The sequence below is a fragment of the Cnephaeus nilssonii genome (assembly GCF_951640355.1).
Source record: "Cnephaeus nilssonii genome assembly, chromosome: 2".
NCBI classification, from domain to species: Eukaryota; Metazoa; Chordata; class Mammalia; order Chiroptera; family Vespertilionidae; genus Cnephaeus; species Cnephaeus nilssonii.
The window spans coordinates 109,945,242-109,963,185 of record NC_137073.1 but is presented as its reverse complement, the minus strand read 5'-3'; the positions used below and the strand labels follow the sequence as shown (position 1 = coordinate 109,963,185).

At 51.7% G+C, this 17,944-nt stretch overlaps 1 protein-coding gene across 1 annotated transcript; it reads right to left on the bottom strand.

The window, feature by feature from the left end:
• Positions 1-377: 377 nt before the first annotated feature.
• On the bottom strand, positions 378-17,067 carry LOC307116681 (UDP-glucuronosyltransferase 3A2-like). Its single transcript, XM_079800847.1, has 7 exons — positions 16,738-17,067; positions 13,883-13,984; positions 11,194-11,305; positions 7,240-7,771; positions 5,506-5,737; positions 4,291-4,510; positions 378-852 (listed from the first exon to the last, which is right to left on the bottom strand). The coding sequence occupies exons 1-7, from the start codon at positions 16,826-16,828 to the stop codon at positions 576-578; spliced, it is 1,566 nt and encodes a 521-aa protein (XP_079656973.1). The 5' UTR covers positions 16,829-17,067; the 3' UTR covers positions 378-575.
• Between the last annotated feature and the right edge of the window lie 877 nt (positions 17,068-17,944).

The following is a 17,944-nucleotide window of genomic DNA, read 5'->3' as shown; positions in this document are numbered from 1 at the left end:
TAAAAAGAAGAAAGGGGGAATAGAAGTCTCCTAGACAGGGGGATGAACTAGAGCACTGAGTCTAGGGACAGGCAGTGCGGGGGAAAGGGGGCTGTCTGCTGATGGTTTGAGGCTGAATAGAGGGGTTCATGGGTGAGGGGCAAGTCAAGAAGCCAAGGTCCAATTCATAGACACAGGAAGTAGAACACAGGTTCCCGGGGGCTGGGAGTGGGGACGGGGAAATGGGGAATTATTGTTTAATCAGTGCACAGTTTTAATTTGGGAAGATGAAAAAAGTTATGGAATTGGATGGTAGTGATATTTGCACAAATATATGAATGTACTCAATGCCACTGAACTGAACACCGGATGGTTAAAATGGTCAATTTTATGTGATGTATATTTTACCATAATTTTTAAAAAGAAGTCCAAGATTGCTGCATAAGACTGTCTAAATAGAGGCAGAAAAGAGTGAGAAGCCATTCTGGTGCCATGGCCCACGTGGGAGTGAGGGGGACCCCAGGGGAGGCCTGTGCTGGGGGAAGTCTTCAGAGAACCAGTGGCTCCCCAGCACCCCTTTAAGTCTGCTCTGTGCATCAGGCCCTCTTCAGCTTCCCGGGCCCGCACAGCCCCCGGGCCACTAGGCCCAGCAGCTTCCCACAGAGCCACACGGTGCCCAGGGTGACCCCCAGCAGGAACAAGAAGACGTCCAGCAGGTACTGCTCATACCACGGCTGCTGGAAGGCGTGGGGCTTGAGGTGGGCCGCTCCCCCGGTCTGAAGGATGTGGTCGATCCAGCCCACCAGCCGCTGAGCAGGGGTCAGGGGGTGAGAGCGCCTGATGATGCTGGCGGCCACTGCTGCCGACTTGTAGCTGTTGGCAGATGCGCACACACATACAATGTGCAAATATATATATTGTGTATATTTGTGTGTGTGTGTGCATATCACATATAAACTTATACACACATTTTGTTTATATATACATGTATATATGCATGCTATACACACACACACACACACACACACACACACACACACACCTGGGCATATACATGTATATGTATGCACACTATATACATATGTATGTATATATGCATATTCTGTATATATGCATGAATATGCATATGCATGCTATGATCAGTTTGAAGGAATGTTAAAGGTCAAATGTTAAATATCCCACCAATTCTCAGGCCAAAGCTGATTCTGACCATATAAAGAATGAATTTCTGAAGGATTCCCAAATTGGACTTTTCTTGAAATGTTCATGTCCTAAATGAAATTAAATCATTAAAAAATAAATTTTAAATTAGCAAGTTCTTTGGGTTATAAATCCTGGAACAATAAATAATTCTAAAAACTTGAATTATGTTTGTTATATCAATTCTTATTCTTCCTTGTGTTTGTTATGTACATTTTTACAAACTTTAAATGAAAGACACCTAAATTCGGGGCCTGATAAACAAGAAAAATGGAGTCACAATTTATAGCATGGAGAAGATTGGATCAGCAGGCTTAAGGGTGTTGGGCGCAGGCCAAAGCTGATATTTGGTCATGGTAAGTTTAAGATGCCTGCTCAACAATGAAGAAGAGATGCCAGTCAGCAGGGTGATAAGATGTACTGCAATGAGCAGGAAGGTTTGGGCTGCAGATAGCAACTTGGAAATCAACATAGGTCTATAGAGGGTGTTTCGAACATGAGACTGGGCAGGAACCCCAAGAGTTACATGTGGAATAGAAGTGAGTTGAGACCCAAGGACCAGGCCCTGGTGTGGAGCCCTACAAAGTCTGGAGGCTGTGGAGTTGAGGAGGAACCGACTAAGAAGGAGCAGCCAGTGAAGGGAGGAAGCTGAGAGAGGATGGTGTCGGGGTCAACGGCAGTCACTGTTCAAGGACAGGCAGTGCCCCTTTGGGACGAATGAAGCTGATGGGGTGAGTAAGATGAGATTGAAAAGCCGCCCCTGCTTTGGCGGTGAGGAAGCCCCTGGTGACCTGGATCAGAGCTGCTTGGTGGAGTGAGGGAGCCTTACTGAAGCGGCTGGTGAAAGAATGCGACGGGAGGAAGTGTTGGCGAAGAGCACAGACAACTCCTTTAAAGAGTTTCCAGGGAAGGAGAGCAGAGACTCGGAATATTGCCAGAGGCGAAGTAGTGTCAGGATGGTTTGTTGTAAGTCGAGGGCCCTTCAAAGGTAAATTTCTGGACTCTGATCATTGTACTGTGGCTCTGTGGGAAATGCTTTGTTCATGGGAGACACAGGCTGAAGTCTTTAGAGGTAAAGTGTTATAATGTCTGCAACGAATTCTCCAAGGATGCTGCCATTGATATGCAGGTATAACATTCGGCAAAACAGAGAACAAAATATGGCAGCATGTCCATAAATGTTAATGTAAGTGAAGGGTATGCAAGTGCTTATTGTATTATTCTTGCAAGTTTTCTGAGAGTTTGAAACTTTTCAAATTAGAAAGTTGAGGAAAAACAACTTTGGAGAGTTATGATAGCAAGTTGCTTTTCAGTTGATGAAAGTGTTCCAAAAGAAAGAGGAAAGCAATCAAGGAGGAGACAGTGGGGCAAGTCACAGGAGCAAAAGCTTTGAGTGGGTGAGAGGATGTGGTCCTCTACCCCAGGGCAGGGCCTGGCCTCCATAGGGAGACGCACAAGAGCAGGTGGAGTAGAGGGAGGCAGGCAGGGAGGCACGCAGGCAGGCAGGCAGGCAGGAAGATTTGGCACGTAGGCTGGTAAATTTGGTGGTGAACACATGCTGGTGGCTTCTCTTTTTTTCAGTAAAATAAAACAAAGAAGAGTATACACTGAGGATGAGCGAGAAAACCACATTGGAGGTGTGAGAAGATGAAGGTAAAACAGTAAGAGGAGAGTGAGTGGGAAAGATGATTAGGAAAATGCAATAAGGTCGTCAGACATCATTAAGGGCCCTGGCAGGCCTATGGTCATGAGTTGAAGTTGCAGCCCTTTGCAGTGCATGCTTCTTCCTCAGGGGAGCAGGCTCATCGCGGGGAGAGGCCCACGAGCAAGGGACAGTCGAGGTGTCTCAGGACCTCTGGGGCAGAGGACGGAGCCCAGAGTGCCGGAATGTCCAGAGAGCTGTCAGACCAGAGCCACCCTGATACACACAGGCCCCCAAGTCTCAGTGCTCAGAGCCTGTGTCATTCAGTGCATTCATTTGCAAGCATTACCTGCCTGCCAGGAAGGGGGTTAGAAGGGTCCCCAGGGCGTGTTGGGGCTGCCCTGCCTCAGGCATCATGCTGAACACCATCCAGGAGCCACCGCAGGATGGAACAGCCCCTCCAGAGCAGTAGCCCGTGGCCTTCCTGGACATTAGTCTCCATTGAGAAGCTGATGAACATTATGAAAACACCCTCCAGCCCCAGCTGGTGTGGCTCAGTGGATAGAGTGTTGGCCTGCAGACTGAAGAATCCCAGGTTCGATTCCAGTCAAGGGCACATGCCCAGGGTGAGGCCTCAATCCCCTGTAGGGGGTGTGCAGCTGGTCAATGATTCTCTCTCATCATTGATGTTTCTATCTCTCCCTCTCCCTCTCCCTTTCTCTCTGAAATCAATAAAAATTTTAAAAAGCAAATATTAAAAAAAAAAGAAAACACCCTCCAGAAAATGTATATATGCAAACACATTTGTTTTTTACAATTTCACCATTCGAGGGACTCATGGGCCCCAGGCACCTAATCGTGTTTCTTGAGCCCTGATTTAGAGGATAGTATTTATTCTTCACTCGTCCTTTACTTGCTGAGTGCCTACTGTGTGCAAGGCAGTGAGGTAGGCCGTGATCAGTAAGACAGACATGGCCCTCCTCTGCTCATGGAGCTTACACTCTAGTTGGAGGAAAGGTCAATACATACGTAAAGTAACATGTAGCATATTTATGAAACACATTATGGAGGGAATTATATAGCATAACAGGGGTTGATCAGAGAAGGCCTCTCTGAAGAGGAGACATTGGAGGTGAACGAAGAGAATGTTCAGGAACAGCTAAAGACAGAGGCCAGTAGAGGAAAGAAATATGAACATGAAGAAATAAAAGGAACCCCCACACACCCCCACAACTGGTTAGAATTGCATATTACACATATCAAGAGAACAAAAACTCTAAGAGAGAAACTCTTGTAAAGTTTCTTTTAAAAATAAAATTCTCCCTATCATCTGTCCTAAATTCCTCTTATTGAAATAGAAGGCTCATTTGTCTAACTTGGCGTTCGGTGGAAACAGGTCCATTGGCATCGTAACGCTGTGTTTAGTTTATTGGAGGGGAGGGGACCCTCTGGCCAGATCCACTACATACCTCTTGTCTCCGATGACTTGTTTCATCTTAAAAACCAGGGTCTCCGCCTTGAGCTGTTCGATCGGGATGGAGACACCCAGATGTTTGGCTTCTACTCGGATTAAGTTTCCAGGCTGGTCTACAAAGAGAGGAATGCCCACCATGGGCACGCCATGCTGGATGGATTCCATCACACTGTTCATTCCTCCGTGGGTGACAAACAGGCGGATGCTGGGGTGAGCTAGGACAAAGAGGAACGAGAGGAAGGATAAAGCCTAGGAAGGAATTTCCAGAACTTGGGAAGGCGGCATTGTCAGGGACACGTGATAAGGGAATCTAGAGGCATCTGGGAACCAATGTAACGAGGCAATTGCCTGGGAGACACTCTGTGAGCGCCCTCAGAAGCATGGGTCTAAGACCAGCTGCAGCCGAGAATGCAGAGACAGAACTAAGCTCAGTGTCTCCCAGCATTCGTCCCTCTATCCGCTCGGCATCCCTCCACATCATCTTTAAGCAGGGAGTGTGCCTTATGCCTTAGCATTGCCAGTCCCAGTCCCACTGTCCCTCTCTCATTTGGAGCAAAATAAAGGTTGAGGAAGCATTTGTCCAGCCCAGGAACTCAGAAACAAAGTGCTTTTGTGGAGGGTACTGCTTGGGCTCTCCCACAGGCCAGTGAAATACATTTGCAGGAGGAGAACCAACACCTGTATTTCCAATTCACCACGGCACTCAGATCCCATCTGCCGCTATGCCCATGAGGTGTCCCCAGAGGGCAGCACAGGCCAGAGAGGAAGCCCCTTGGTGACTGTCAGGACATCTCAGACAGGACGATGAGGAATATTGTCACACGGCAAGGCCACCTGGGGTGAGGAAGAGCTAGCTCCGTGTCTGTGTGTAAAGAGCAGGCGGCTGGAGGCCACTGTGCAGCAGCGACTTCCTCCTGTGGGCACAGGTGCGCCCCAAAGCACCGATGGGCTGATCCCCAGCCCCTGCCCCTTCCAAGTCCCCCTCTGGAAGGTGGCTGGTGGCGGAGATAACTGGGCTGGGTACAAATGAATGAAGCGAGCCCAGAACGCCAAGCTTTCCTGGTACTTGGCCTTTCGCTCACACACGCTTTCCTTTCACGTGATGGGGGAGTGCCCAGGTAGGGGTGAGGGCTGCAACGAACCCTGAAGGACAAGTAACCGGAGCGAGAAAGGCAGACACGGCAGCTGCCCGCAGAGAGGGGGCCTTTACCCAGGAGGTCGCTCTGAGGAAGCCAGTCCACGATTTTCACATTCGCTGCCAATGGGACGTCTTTGGGCCAAAGAGAAGGGCTGCACTTCCATATCACCCCCTGCGGCAGCTGCGCAAAGGCCCTGTGCATCTGCTCAAGAGCCTGCTGGGACTGGGCCACGTTCACCACGGTGCCCAGGGCCACGAGCACGAAACCCGCCTCGCCGAACTGGGCGATGAAGTCCTCGAGTTCCTGGAGAGAGCGGAGACGGTCACGTGGCTGCCTGGCCACAGCAGGAGTCCCGCTGCTCAGGGAGCACACACACCTCTCACGGGAGCTCTGTGTGCCCCCCCTGTGCCGGGTGCACCCAAGGCTCCCCTTCCTACAGGTTCCCATCTACTGCGGCTGGATGGCCTGCAAGAGAGTTTGCTGAGCCTCGATGTCTCAGGACCACAAGAATGGTCCATCCTGCCGAAACCGGTTTGGCTCAGTGGATAGAGCATCGGCCTGCGGACTCAAGGGTCCCAGGTTCGATTCCGGTCAAGGGCATGTACCTTGGTTGCGGGCACTTCCCCGGTAGGGGGTGTGCAGGAGGCAGCTGATCGATGTTTCTCTCTCATCGATGTTTCTGACTCTATCCCTCTCTCTTCCTCTCTGTAAAAAATCAATAAACTATATTTAAAAAAAAAAAAAGAATGGTCCATCCTGTCTCTCCAGGCTTTGGAATTTGATGGGTTAAATTTCAAGTTCTCCTCTTAGGGTTCAGGAGGGAAGACAGGGGGTGGTTTTTGATAGCACCCTCCAGAGGACCGTACCAACCCTGCCCTCCCCCTGCACTGTGAGCTCCCCCCAGAGGAGCCTGGGAAATAAGCTGGATCCCCACGTGCTCAGTAGCTGGATCTCATCTACCCCTGCTGGGAAGCAGCAGAAATCCGTGGGGCTGGAAGACGGTTAGGGAGACAGACTCAGGATCCGCGAGTCACAATTTACACAGTGAATCTCAAGTGCTTCTCCATTTTCTCAGTTCCCAGCGACCTACATGGGCTATGCCATAGGCAAGCTGTGAAGTTCAAGGGTATCTGTGCTCCCCTCAACCTCCACTCTACCCAAATGATGCTCTCAGAGTGGGCTTCCCAGAGGGCCTTTCATCACTGTCTCTACATTTCCCTCTCCCACAAGCTACTCCTCGAGGCAATGAAACTACTCCTTTCCCCATTGTGGTGGTGGCTATAGGGTAAGGGAAGACCTAATTTGGGGGAGGGGGGGGAATGATGGTAGATCTCTCAAGAATGCATAAAAAGCTACAACCCAGCTCAGAATGTAGAGCATCAAAGACACAGAAGTAGCTGGACCGGCGTGGCTCAGTGGTTGAGCATCGACCTATGAACCAGGAGGTCAGGGTTCGATTCCCGGTCAGGGCACATGCCTGAGTGTGGGCTCGATCCCCAGTGTGGGGCATGCGGGAGGCAGCCGATCAATGATTCTCTCTCATCATTGATGTTTCTCTCTCTCTCTCTCCTTCTCCCTTCCTCTCTGAAATCAATAAACACACATGTTTAAAAAACAAATAAAAACAAACAAACAAAACCCCGAAACTGGAGGCAGCATTTGGAGCTCACCAAGACCAACAACACCCCACGGTGGATGTGGAGCAAGTAAAGCTCTGGTGCTACGGGGGGCAGCAGAAAACTCGTACGGTCGCCTGGGAGAAATGTTTAGCAATTTCTACGTCTGCGTACAAAGGGTTGACTTACTTGAGGTATCGGCTCAACAGGCTTGGCCATCAGACCTCCAACATACACAGTGTTAGGAAGCAGGGGCCGGGCAAAATCAAAGGCAAAGTCAGAATTAACAAACCACAGCTCTGCTTTCTGTTGAAGATGAAATAACGCTGGCCTCGAGCCTTCTGGGAAATGTTCTCTGATCGTGCTCTCGAACTGAGCATGGATGTACCACTGCCTCAAGGAAGAAATGAAGAACATCAGCGAGTTCGTCACTCGGCCCCAGAAATCCATGCGGTCGGTCAGGGAGGCGTGGAAGTCTGGAACGTAGGACACAGGCGCGGGCAGCCCAAAATTGGTCACTCCGAACGTGGTGCCCAGGACGGCCACAAACGGCCTGGCCAGCTTCTCGGCGATCAGGAAAGCGCAGAGGTCTAAGCCATCCACCACCACCAGGTCGAAACTCCCATTTCTTAAGGGGCCCATGATATCTGTCCTCCTCAGCAAATCACTACACTGAGTCGCAAATAGCTTCATTATCTCCAGAAGGTTTGTAAGTGGGCTCCTGAGGAAGGAAAGGAAGGGAGAGATGTTCAATATTCGTGGCAAGTGCTCATCTGAAAACTCTCGAAAAGTCTTCCTTGGCGCACGAACCACAAGCACGTCTGGCAGCACCTGCCCACTGTCCCACTGGCCGGAGAACGGCCTGCTCCAGATCTGGCGTTTCTATGCCTCCAACCCCGCCGTGCCATTTCCTTGTTTTTGTCTCTGCTGCCATTCTCTCTGCGGCCTAGGGTGTCTCTGCTCTCTCCCCTCTTCCTTTCTTCCCCTCGTTCCACCACCTTTTGAAGCCGTGCCTGCCCTGGGAGATGTTACCAACGGTGGCCTGTGCCCGGATGGCTCTCTCCTGGCTGAGCGCTGAAGCTCAGCTATGATGCTCTGTGCGGCCTTCACTCCTACGTTAACCTTGCTCTCAACGCACCCATGTATGGACTTGTGTTCCTGGGGATATGAGCATCTTAATGACAGAGTGCCGTGAACACAAGTGGAGGGACAGCATGGTCAACCTCTAAAAGCTGTGTGCCAGCCCTGACCGGTTTGGCTCAGTGGAGAGAGCGTCGGCCTGTGGACTGAAGGGTCCCAGGTTCGATTCCGGTCAAGGGCATGTACCTTGGTTGCGGGCACATCCCCAGTAGGGGGTGTGCAGGAGGCAGCTGATCGATGTTTCTCTCTCATCGATGTTTCTAACTCCTTATCCCTCTCCCTTCCTCTCTGTAAAAAAATCAATAAGATATATTTTAAAATAAAAAATAGAAATAAATAAATAAAGTAAAAGCGGTGTGCCAGGACCATCTGCCAGCCTCTGGCTTTCAACTCTTGGGCCGACAGATGTCTTCACACTCCATTGGCAGAAAACGCTGCAAACAGGTCACTGTTGCCTGGGCTGCCCTTTAAGGGCCAGTGGAGAAGGACTTGGTACTGTTCTCCACCCCTGAGGGCCTCTCCTGTGATAGAGATTCTTAAAACCCCGCTGAGGATCAATGTCCTAGGCCAGTTTTGACTAGAGGTTTTACTTTGTTTCATTGGGAATCGATTTATTTTTCTTTTAATAAAGTTTAAACATGGGCTACAATTGTTCAGCACTTGACACGTGCCCTAGCCAAGGGATCCCACACTGACGATTTCATGGCCCGAGTATTAGCTGGAAAGTGCTATTCCCGCTCCCCATGCCCAGGAGCTAGGCAGTCACTTCATGAACTAAATGATGGGCAGTCAGCCGTGTGACCCCCTCTTGCTAACACGAAGGCCCCCACCTAGAACCCTCAGGAGAGAGCCCTGCCCTGTGTCCTCTGGAGGGGAAGTGGGGGGAGGGAGAGGCAGAGACATGGCTCGGGCAGGGTGGTCTCTGCTCTGACTGTATACTTTCTGGGAAGCTTACAAATACATCTATGGCTGTCCTTCACCATAAATAATTTACATGAGACATTCCGCTGGTGGGCCGCAGACCTAAGCATGCTTTCCAAGCTCCCCCGGTGACTGTAATGTGCAGGCAGGGGGAGGACTCCTGTTCTGGAGGCAGAGGGACGGCGAATGTGCATTTTCCCCCACATAAGAGCGCAGGGCATGCCACCACTCACATGCTTCTAAATTAAATGGTTCAGCTATTCTTAAAGCTGAAAGAAAGAATGAGGTGGAAAGAACTAATGTTGGGACAAAAGCTGTTAAAACGTCCGTTTCAGTAAAGAACATCTTTCCTGTGAGGATAATTACAGATCATTATCGGGGACCAGTGCGAGGAAGTTTTGCTTTTGTTTTTGTTTTTGTTTTGTCATCTGAGCAGAGTGATGGGCAGGGCAGGCTTCTTCCGAAAGGACCTGAGATCATGAGGGGAAAACGTTTAGGACACAGTCAATTTGACGAGGGGGTTCTGATTGGATCATTTCAAAGACAAAAACAAAAATACATATATATATATATATATATATATATATAAATTTAAAAAACAGACAGCTAGTTTAAGCCAGAAGGAGAGTAGTCTAAGGAGGCTTCTTGAATTCAATGCTCAGTTTGGTATAATTTTCCTAATTATTTATGGGACAAATCAAAGGTTTCAATACCTGTCCAAAGCTAGTCAAGAAAGATGTGACATACTTTGGTCTAGTATTTTTAATAAATCTTGGTCGTCAGGTAGTGCAGTGAAGTTTACCTGGTGGCTACTGTGCCACCGCGTGCTGCCCAGTACGGCAGCTTCTGTGGCTCCAGCAGCAAGCAAGGAAAATACGGCCTTTGGCCTCACGGAGCTTACAGTTTAACAGGGAAAGCAGAGGTTCAGCAAATCATTACAAATAACAAAGTAAATATTAATACGTTTTCTAAGTATTTCAAAGGACAGAGCTGGGCATTGTGAAAGTGTAGAAACAATCTAACTCGTCTAACAGTTAGCATGGTGCTTCTGTCAATTTCATATAAACCAGTGGGGATTCTTTAGGCTTTAAAAAAAAAAAAAAGCATTTCAGGTAACACATGGGATAATTTTGAGAAACTGAGGGCATGTGCTATAAATTTTTGGAAATTTGGAACGTATTCACTAACATGGGAGAGCAAAGACGCGCAGAAACACAGTGCGAGGGCCTGTGGGACATGCTCTAAAAGGGTGTGTTCCCTGCACAGTCTAGTCGGAGGAGGGAACAGAGGGAGGAGTTGGGGTGGGTTTGTTTGTCTTTTCAACCTCTTTCATCGTCTGCGCTGTCTCTAACACCTACATTGCCTGGCACATAGTAAGTCCCCAATAAACCTTTTTAATGAAAAAGACAAAGCACAAAATTAAGTGCTAAGACAGCGGTATAGAGAAGTTTGGAGGGAGAAATGGAGTAAATAAAATAGGTTTTTATGGAGGAGGACGTATTCAAAAATGCCTTCACGGGGAGAAGCATCATTTAGCAGAGATGAAGGAGGAGCAAGGACTTCTCATTAACACAGACAGGCATGGTTTTCGTTTCAGCGATTTCATGCTTAAGATGAGCATTTCTTGTTAGTTCGAGTTTCAGATGAGTGGCCTCGTGACTTACTCTCTGTAAGGCTGAGAGTGAGTCCCAGAGTTCTGCATTGAATGAACCGTAAATGGCCAGGCTCAAGTTCTGCAAAAATCAATCTTCGTAAGTGACCCCATCATCAAAAAAGTTTATAGGACAGAAAGGAAGTAAAATTGAGTTACTATGACTTTATCCAGCGATGAAATGGTGAGTTGCCCATCACTGTCCTTGAGCTGGAGAAATTAAAGGTAAAGGGAAGCGCCTTTTAAAATATATATTTCTACTCATTCAGGCTTGAAAACTGAACATGCTGGGAATGTTAACCAGAGTGCCACATCCTCAAGACTGCCTGAGTGATTGATTCAGTGATGATGGAGATATTTCTATTCATTCATTCATATTTCTCAAATAATAATTGCTTTACTTTTATTTTTTTTTTTAAAAAAGCTATTACCTTCCCAGCAAAGCTTCCTTTGTAAAGAAATCTAAATTTTTCTTGAATTCCTGTTTAAATTCTTCAGGAGGAGACCAATGGACAGTTTGGTATGTTTTCTCTCTTTTAAAACCTAAGAAGAGACAGAAGAGAAAATTTAATCAAATGTCACACACCTATGCATGTTAAAAGGAATGCTGAAACCCAATTTTAGTCCTTTCACTTGTTTCTCAGGATTTTTTCTCTAAAACATCTTGTTGAGATATAACTCACGTATCATAAATTCCCCTTTAAAAAACTTTAGAGGCTTTTAGTAAGTCTGCAGGGTTGTGCAACCATAACCACATCCAATTTTAGAACATTTCTCATCCTCAAAAGATATCTCAAACTTATTATCAGTCTCTCTCATTGTTCTCTTACTTTTATTTTGTTCTTTAGATGCAACTTTCTGTAGGTCCTTGAATAGATTTATAATCATTGATCTAAAGTCTTTGTCTAGTAAATCCATTGTCTGGGCTTCCTCATGGACAGTTTCTGTTCACTGCTTTCTGTTGGCATATTTTCCTATTTCTTTGTATCTCTCATAAAATTTTGTTGCTGTTATGATTTCCCCCATCCTCAGTTTATTCTTGTTGCTGTTCATCGTTGATGTTGTTGTTACTGCTGTTTAATGCCTTTCCTGAACTAATTCTGTAAGACCTAATTTGCCTGTCACGTTTAGCGATGAGAGTCTCTGATCAGTTAGTGATTGGTCATCTAATCTAATTAGGCTGAGATTTCCTCAAATGACGTGCAACTGTAAGTGCCCTAACCCTTGCCAAGGGGCTCTGTGTGTGTGTGGTGCGCCCATTTTCACTGCACTGGCAGGAAGTTTATGATGCTGCCAGAGCCTTCATTTCCTGCCTGCTCAGAGGCTCCCAGCGAGCCACTAGTGAGCAACGAGGACCTTCTCTGGTCTTTCTTGAGCACATGCACAGCCCCCCATACGCACATGGCCATCCAGATCTCCAGGAATGAGTCAGAGCTGTCCAAAGAAGCGTCTTCTCAGTCATGTCACAATATTGCGTTCAACATTCTGAGTTTGCATTAGGGTGACTGTGTAAAATTTATTCATTTTTAAGCCAAATAGTATGTCGTCATGTGATTTCTTTCCATTTGTGTCCCTTCTCGGCCCTAGAATTAACAATCACCTTCCTTTTTCACTTGTTTCATTGAGTTTGTTTTCTTTTGTTTCTGTGCCTGTTGGTCAGTCTCAACTCCCTCCAATATTCTCTCAATACAATTTTCAATTAGGTCAACTTACTGAATAACTGTTTTCCAGGAGATGTTCCTCCTAGATCCTCTCATTGATTAAAACCAGATGACTGCTGTCCATGGCAACAGCAAATCTTCCACACTTTTGTTTTGCCAATTCTATTCTCTACCAGGCGTCCTCAAACTACGGCCCGCGGGCCACAAGCGGGTTTTTTTTTTTTTGCCATTTTGTTTTTTTACTTCAAAATAAGATATGTGCAGTGTGCATAGGAATTTGTTCATAGTTTTTTTTAAACTATAGTCCAGCCCTCCAACGGTCTGAGGGACAGTGAACTGGCCCCCTGTTTAAAAAGTTTGAGGACCCCTGTAGCCCTTTGACTTCCTCGTTCTCAGTTCGCCCGTTGTTCTGATCAGCCTAAATCCTGTCGTTACTCCTACTTTTTGAGAAACTTAAATTTATATGAAAAGGAAAGCCTTTGAGATTGTTTTATCGCTGACTCTTGTTGGTTTTCTGTGTGCAATGCCAATGCCAAAAAGCTTGATGTCATTCTGAGTCTTATTCATTATTGAAATATATGAAAACGTGTAGGTTATTTTTATTAATCATTGGTATTCTGAAGTTTTGCCATGATTTGCCTTGCCATAGGCCTTTTTATTTTATTATTCTTTGTGTTAGGTGCTAGATGGGGCCTTTCAATATAAAGACTTGTGTATTCTAGTTCTAAATTGTTTTCTTGATTAGTTCTTAGATAAGTTTCTCTTGCAGTTTCACTGTTTTTGTTTTTTTTCCTGGAATTCTTATCAGTCAGAAAAACATTTTGATCCAATCTTCACAAACTAGAGGCAAGATTTCGAGCAACATAAACAAAGCAGCATTTTGTTTACGGAAATGTGTGTGAATTGTTTGCCTGAAGGGGCTGCGGATGCAGTGAGGGGGGGAGACAGAGGGATACAGAAGATGAGCAGAGCCAATAGCATTTCAAACTTGCTATTGCTAAGGTCATAGTCTAAGATGGCCCTAAACCAGTACACCTATCTTTCTCCATTGCAGTAATTCAGAGGACTAACATGAGGTTTTGCAGAACGTTTAGCCTGTACAAGGCACTCACAGCTTGTCATCTATGGAAGGAGGGTCCAAACACTAGTGTCCAGTGTGGTCCCCTGGAGCATTTGAAGTGTGGCTAGTGTGAACTGTAAAACACACATCGGATTTCAAAGACTTAGTATAAATAAATGTGAAATATCTCATTAATAATGTTTATGGTGTTTACATGTAGAAATGATATTTTGGGTATATGGGGTTAAATAAAATATGCTATTAAAATTAGTTGGACCTGTCTCCTTTTAATTGTTTCATGTGGCTTCTGGAATCTTAGCAGTTACATTATGGGGCTTGTATTTGTGGCTCACGTTGTATTGGAATTAGACAGTACTAGTCCACAGAATAAGACGATACCTGATGGGAAATGCAGGTCACTCTGTTGAAGAAAGCTGACATCATGCCCATGATCTTGAAGAACCTGAGACACCCGGTCCATCAGTAGATAGTGGCTTCCCCCTAGGAGCAAGGCTTCCGTTTTGTGAGGTGCATGGAGAGAAAAGCCACGATGGGAGGGTAAGGGGGTCAGGGGAGCTTCGTCCTGGCTGGAGGGTGGGGCCAAGGAAAACTTCCTTCCCCTCCTCACTTCCTGTGTGGGTAAGGGTGCTCTGGACCCTCAAGTCCTCATGGGGTTTGACTCCCACCCCCTGAGGCCCCACCCCTAGCAACCCTCCTCTAGTTCCCCTGTCCTGTGACCAGGGCTCCCTGCCCATGGGACTAGCTCAGAGCACCCCTCCTCCTAGGAAACAGTCTACATTGTATTCAGGGCCATGTCCCTTATTCACGCACTGTGTGCACAGGGTGGTCAGCATGTGGCTTCTCCTAGCGGACACGTCAGGGCGCCTGCTGAGACCCTCCTCCCTGGAAGTGCTTGCCGCAGAGAGAAGCAGCAAATGGCTAGAAGGCGACTCCGGGAGGCAATGCGGAGAGGGGCACTGACCGAGAAGCTCCTTGGAGTGTAAATGTGTCTGGCAGGAGATGCTAATTTAGGGCCTGAAGTCAGGCCTCTTGGGATGCCTGCAGCCCGCCCATCCGGCCCCTGGAGAAACCTGGGGGCCCTGGTTTGCATTAAGGAAGGAGAGATGCCCAGAAACTTGATCCTAGGACTGCCGTTCCTCCCAGCTTGCTCTCAGCTTCAGGGAGCCCCCTGCTTTCCTAGGGGCCGCTGTCTGCAGCCGACCTGGCAGCCCCCGGGGAGGAGGGGTCAGCCCCCGGGGAGGAGGGGTCAGCCCCCGGGGAGGAGGGGTCAGCCCCCGGGGAGGAGGGGTCAGCCCCCGGGAGGAGGGGTCAGCCCCGGGGAGGAGGGGTCAGCCCCCGGGGAGGAGGGGTCAGCCCCCGGGGAGGAGGGGTCAGCCCCGGGGAGGAGGGGTCAACCCCCGGGGAGGAGGGGTCAGTCCCGGGGAGGAGGGGTCAGCCCCCGGGGAGGAGGGGTCAGCCCCCGGGGAGGAGGGGTCAGCCCCCGGGAGGAGGGGTCAGCCCCGGGGAGGAGGGGTCAGCCCCCGGGGAGGAGGGGTCAGCCCCCGGGGAGGAGGGGTCAGCCCCGGGGAGGAGGGGTCAACCCCCGGGGAGGAGGGGTCAGTCCCGGGGAGGAGGGGTCAGTCCCGGGGAGGAGGGGTCAGCCTTCGGGGAGGAGGGGTCAGCCTTCGGGGAGGAGGGGTCAGCCCCGGGGAGGAGGGGTCAGCCCCCTGGGAGGAGGGGTCAGTCCCGGGGAGGAGGGGTCAGTCCCGGGGAGGAGGGGTCAGCCCCCGGGGAGGAGGGGTCAGCCTTCGGGGAGGAGGGGTCAGCCCCGGGGAGGAGGGGTCAGCCCCCGGGGAGGAGGGGTCAGCCCCCGGGGAGGAGGGGTCAGCCTTCGGGGAGGAGGGGTCAGCCCCGGGGAGGAGGGGTCAGCCCCGGGGAGGAGGGGTCAGCCCCCGGGGAGGAGGGGTCAGCCCCCGGGGAGGAGGGGTCAGCCTTCGGGGAGGAGGGGTCAGCCCCGGGGAGGAGGGGTCAGCCCCCGGGGAGGAGGGGTCAGCCCCCGGGGAGGAGGGGTCAGCCTTCGGGGAGGAGGGGTCAGCCCCGGGGAGGAGGGGTCAGCCCCCGGGGAGGAGGGGTCAGCCCCCGGGGAGGAGGGGTCAGCCTTCGGGGAGGAGGGGTCAGCCCCGGGGAGGAGGGGTCAGTCCCGGGGAGGAGGGGTCAGTCCCGGGGAGGAGGGGTCAGCCTTCGGGGAGGAGGGGTCAGCCCCGGGGAGGAGGGGTCAGCCCCGGGGAGGAGGGGTCAGTCCCGGGGAGGAGGGGTCAGGTCCCGGGAGGAGGGGTCAGGCCCCGGGGAGGAGGGGTCAGCCTTCGGGGAGGAGGGGTCAGCCCCGGGGAGGAGGGGTCAGCCCCGGGGAGGAGGGGTCAGCCCCGGGGAGGAGGGGTCAGCCCTGGGGAGGAGGGGTCAGTCCCGGGGAGGAGGGGTCAGGTCCCGGGAGGAGGGGTCAGGTCCCGGGGAGGAGGGGTCAGCCTTCGGGGAGGAGGGGTCAGCCCCGGGGAGGAGGGGTCAGCCTTCGGGGAGGAGGGGTCAGCCCCGGGGAGGAGGGGTCAGCCCCGGGGAGGAGGGGTCAGCCCTGGGGAGGAGGGGTCAGCCCCGGGGAGGAGGGGTCAGGCCCCGGGGAGGAGGGGTCAGCCCGGGGGAGGAGGGGTCAGTCCCGGGGAGGAGGGGTCAGGCCCCGGGGAGGAGGGTCAGCCTCGGGGAGGAGGGGTCAGCCCCCGGGGAGGAGGGGTCAGCCCCGGGGAGGAGGGGTCAGCCCCGGGGAGGAGGGGTCAGCCCCCGGGGAGGAGGGGTCAGCCCCGGGGAGGAGGGGTCAGCCCTGGGGAGGAGGGGTCAGCCCCCGGGAGGAGGGGTCAGCCCCGGGGAGGAGGGGTCAGCCCCCGGGGAGGAGGGGTCAGCCCCGGGGAGGAGGGGTCAGCCCTGGGGAGGAGGGGTCAGCCCCGGGGAGGAGGGGTCAGGCCCCGGGGAGGAGGGTCAGCCTCGGGGAGGAGGGGTCAGCCCCCGGGGAGGAGGGGTCAGCCCCGGGGAGGAGGGGTCAGTCCCGGGGAGGAGGGGTCAGGCCCCGGGGAGGAGGGTCAGCCTCGGGGAGGAGGGGTCAGCCCCCGGGGAGGAGGGGTCAGCCCCGGGGAGGAGGGGTCAGCCCCGGGGAGGAGGGTCCCCTGCGGCCTGCCCCCAGGCGCGGGCTCCAGGACGCGGACACTCACCGTACAGGACCACGGTCAGGATCCTGGCGCCTTCCAGGAGCGGGAGCCAGGGCCCCAGGAAGGCCAGCAGCAGTGCCCGCGGCCCAGGCATGCTGACTCGGCTGAGCCCCGCGGAGCCCAGCTGCGGGCGGTGACCCCGCACACAGGCTGCCCTCGCGCTCCCGCCCGCACAGCGAGCTCTGCACACGCCTGGCGGCGGACGGAGCGCACGGAGCGCACGGCGCCTGCTGCTGCGGGTGGGCGATCAGAGGGTCCGAGAGCGGGCCAGGCTTCTTACCCGCCCCTTCCCGGCCGGTGACCCTGCTCCGCCGGCCTGGCCCTTTGATCCCGCCGGGGAGTGCGGGCTGGAGGGTGTCCGTGAAAGTCACGTCCAGGACACGCCCCTCCTCCAAGTGGGCGTGTGACAGACAGGCCTGCGGGTCAGGATGCCAAGTTAGGACACCCACCCTGCCTTGGGCACTCCCTCCTCCTCTCTGGCTCTTTCTCCCGCCTTTGGGTGCCCCACCGATAGCCCTTCTTACTCATTCTCAGCGGGACACACACCTCATCCCCCCCCTCCCCCCCCCCCCCAGGGAAGGGACCTGGAGGAGTGTACAAGGCATCCCCAGCTGTTATTACAGACCCAGGAGCAGGTCCCTGCGGGGTGCTGACAGCCCACCCACCTCTGCCCTCCGGGTGTAGCACAGACTGACTGAGCTCCTCCTCTGCGGTCAGGCTGGGAGGCCCTGCACACATTCCCCCTGGAGCGCCGGTCTGGGAGAGAGGTGAGCACTGGCCTGAGTTAGGATTTAGGTCATGCTGAGTTCTAAGGACAGAAAAGGCGACAGGGCCGGCACCTCTGGGGAAAGACCTGCAGATAAGGACCTGGAGGAGGAGGAGGCCGAGCTGAGGCAAGCAGATGCTTGATGTTTCTGAATAATCCAGTAGCTCCTGTTGGGCAACATTATTCCTGGCATTTTCAAGTTCATGACTTTTGGTTACAATCTCACAGCTACCCTGAGTACTGTATGATAAGCCCTCCTCCCCCCCCCCCCCACATTATTATTATTATTATTTTAAATAAAACTGAGTCTGAGGTTCAGGGACTCTGACTTAATCAGGGGCCAAGGTTCCCAAACACCATATTAAGAGATGCCACTTTATGATCAATTCTTTTTTTTTTTTTAAGGTAGAAGAGAACTTGTATTGCAATCGTGCCGAAGGGCGA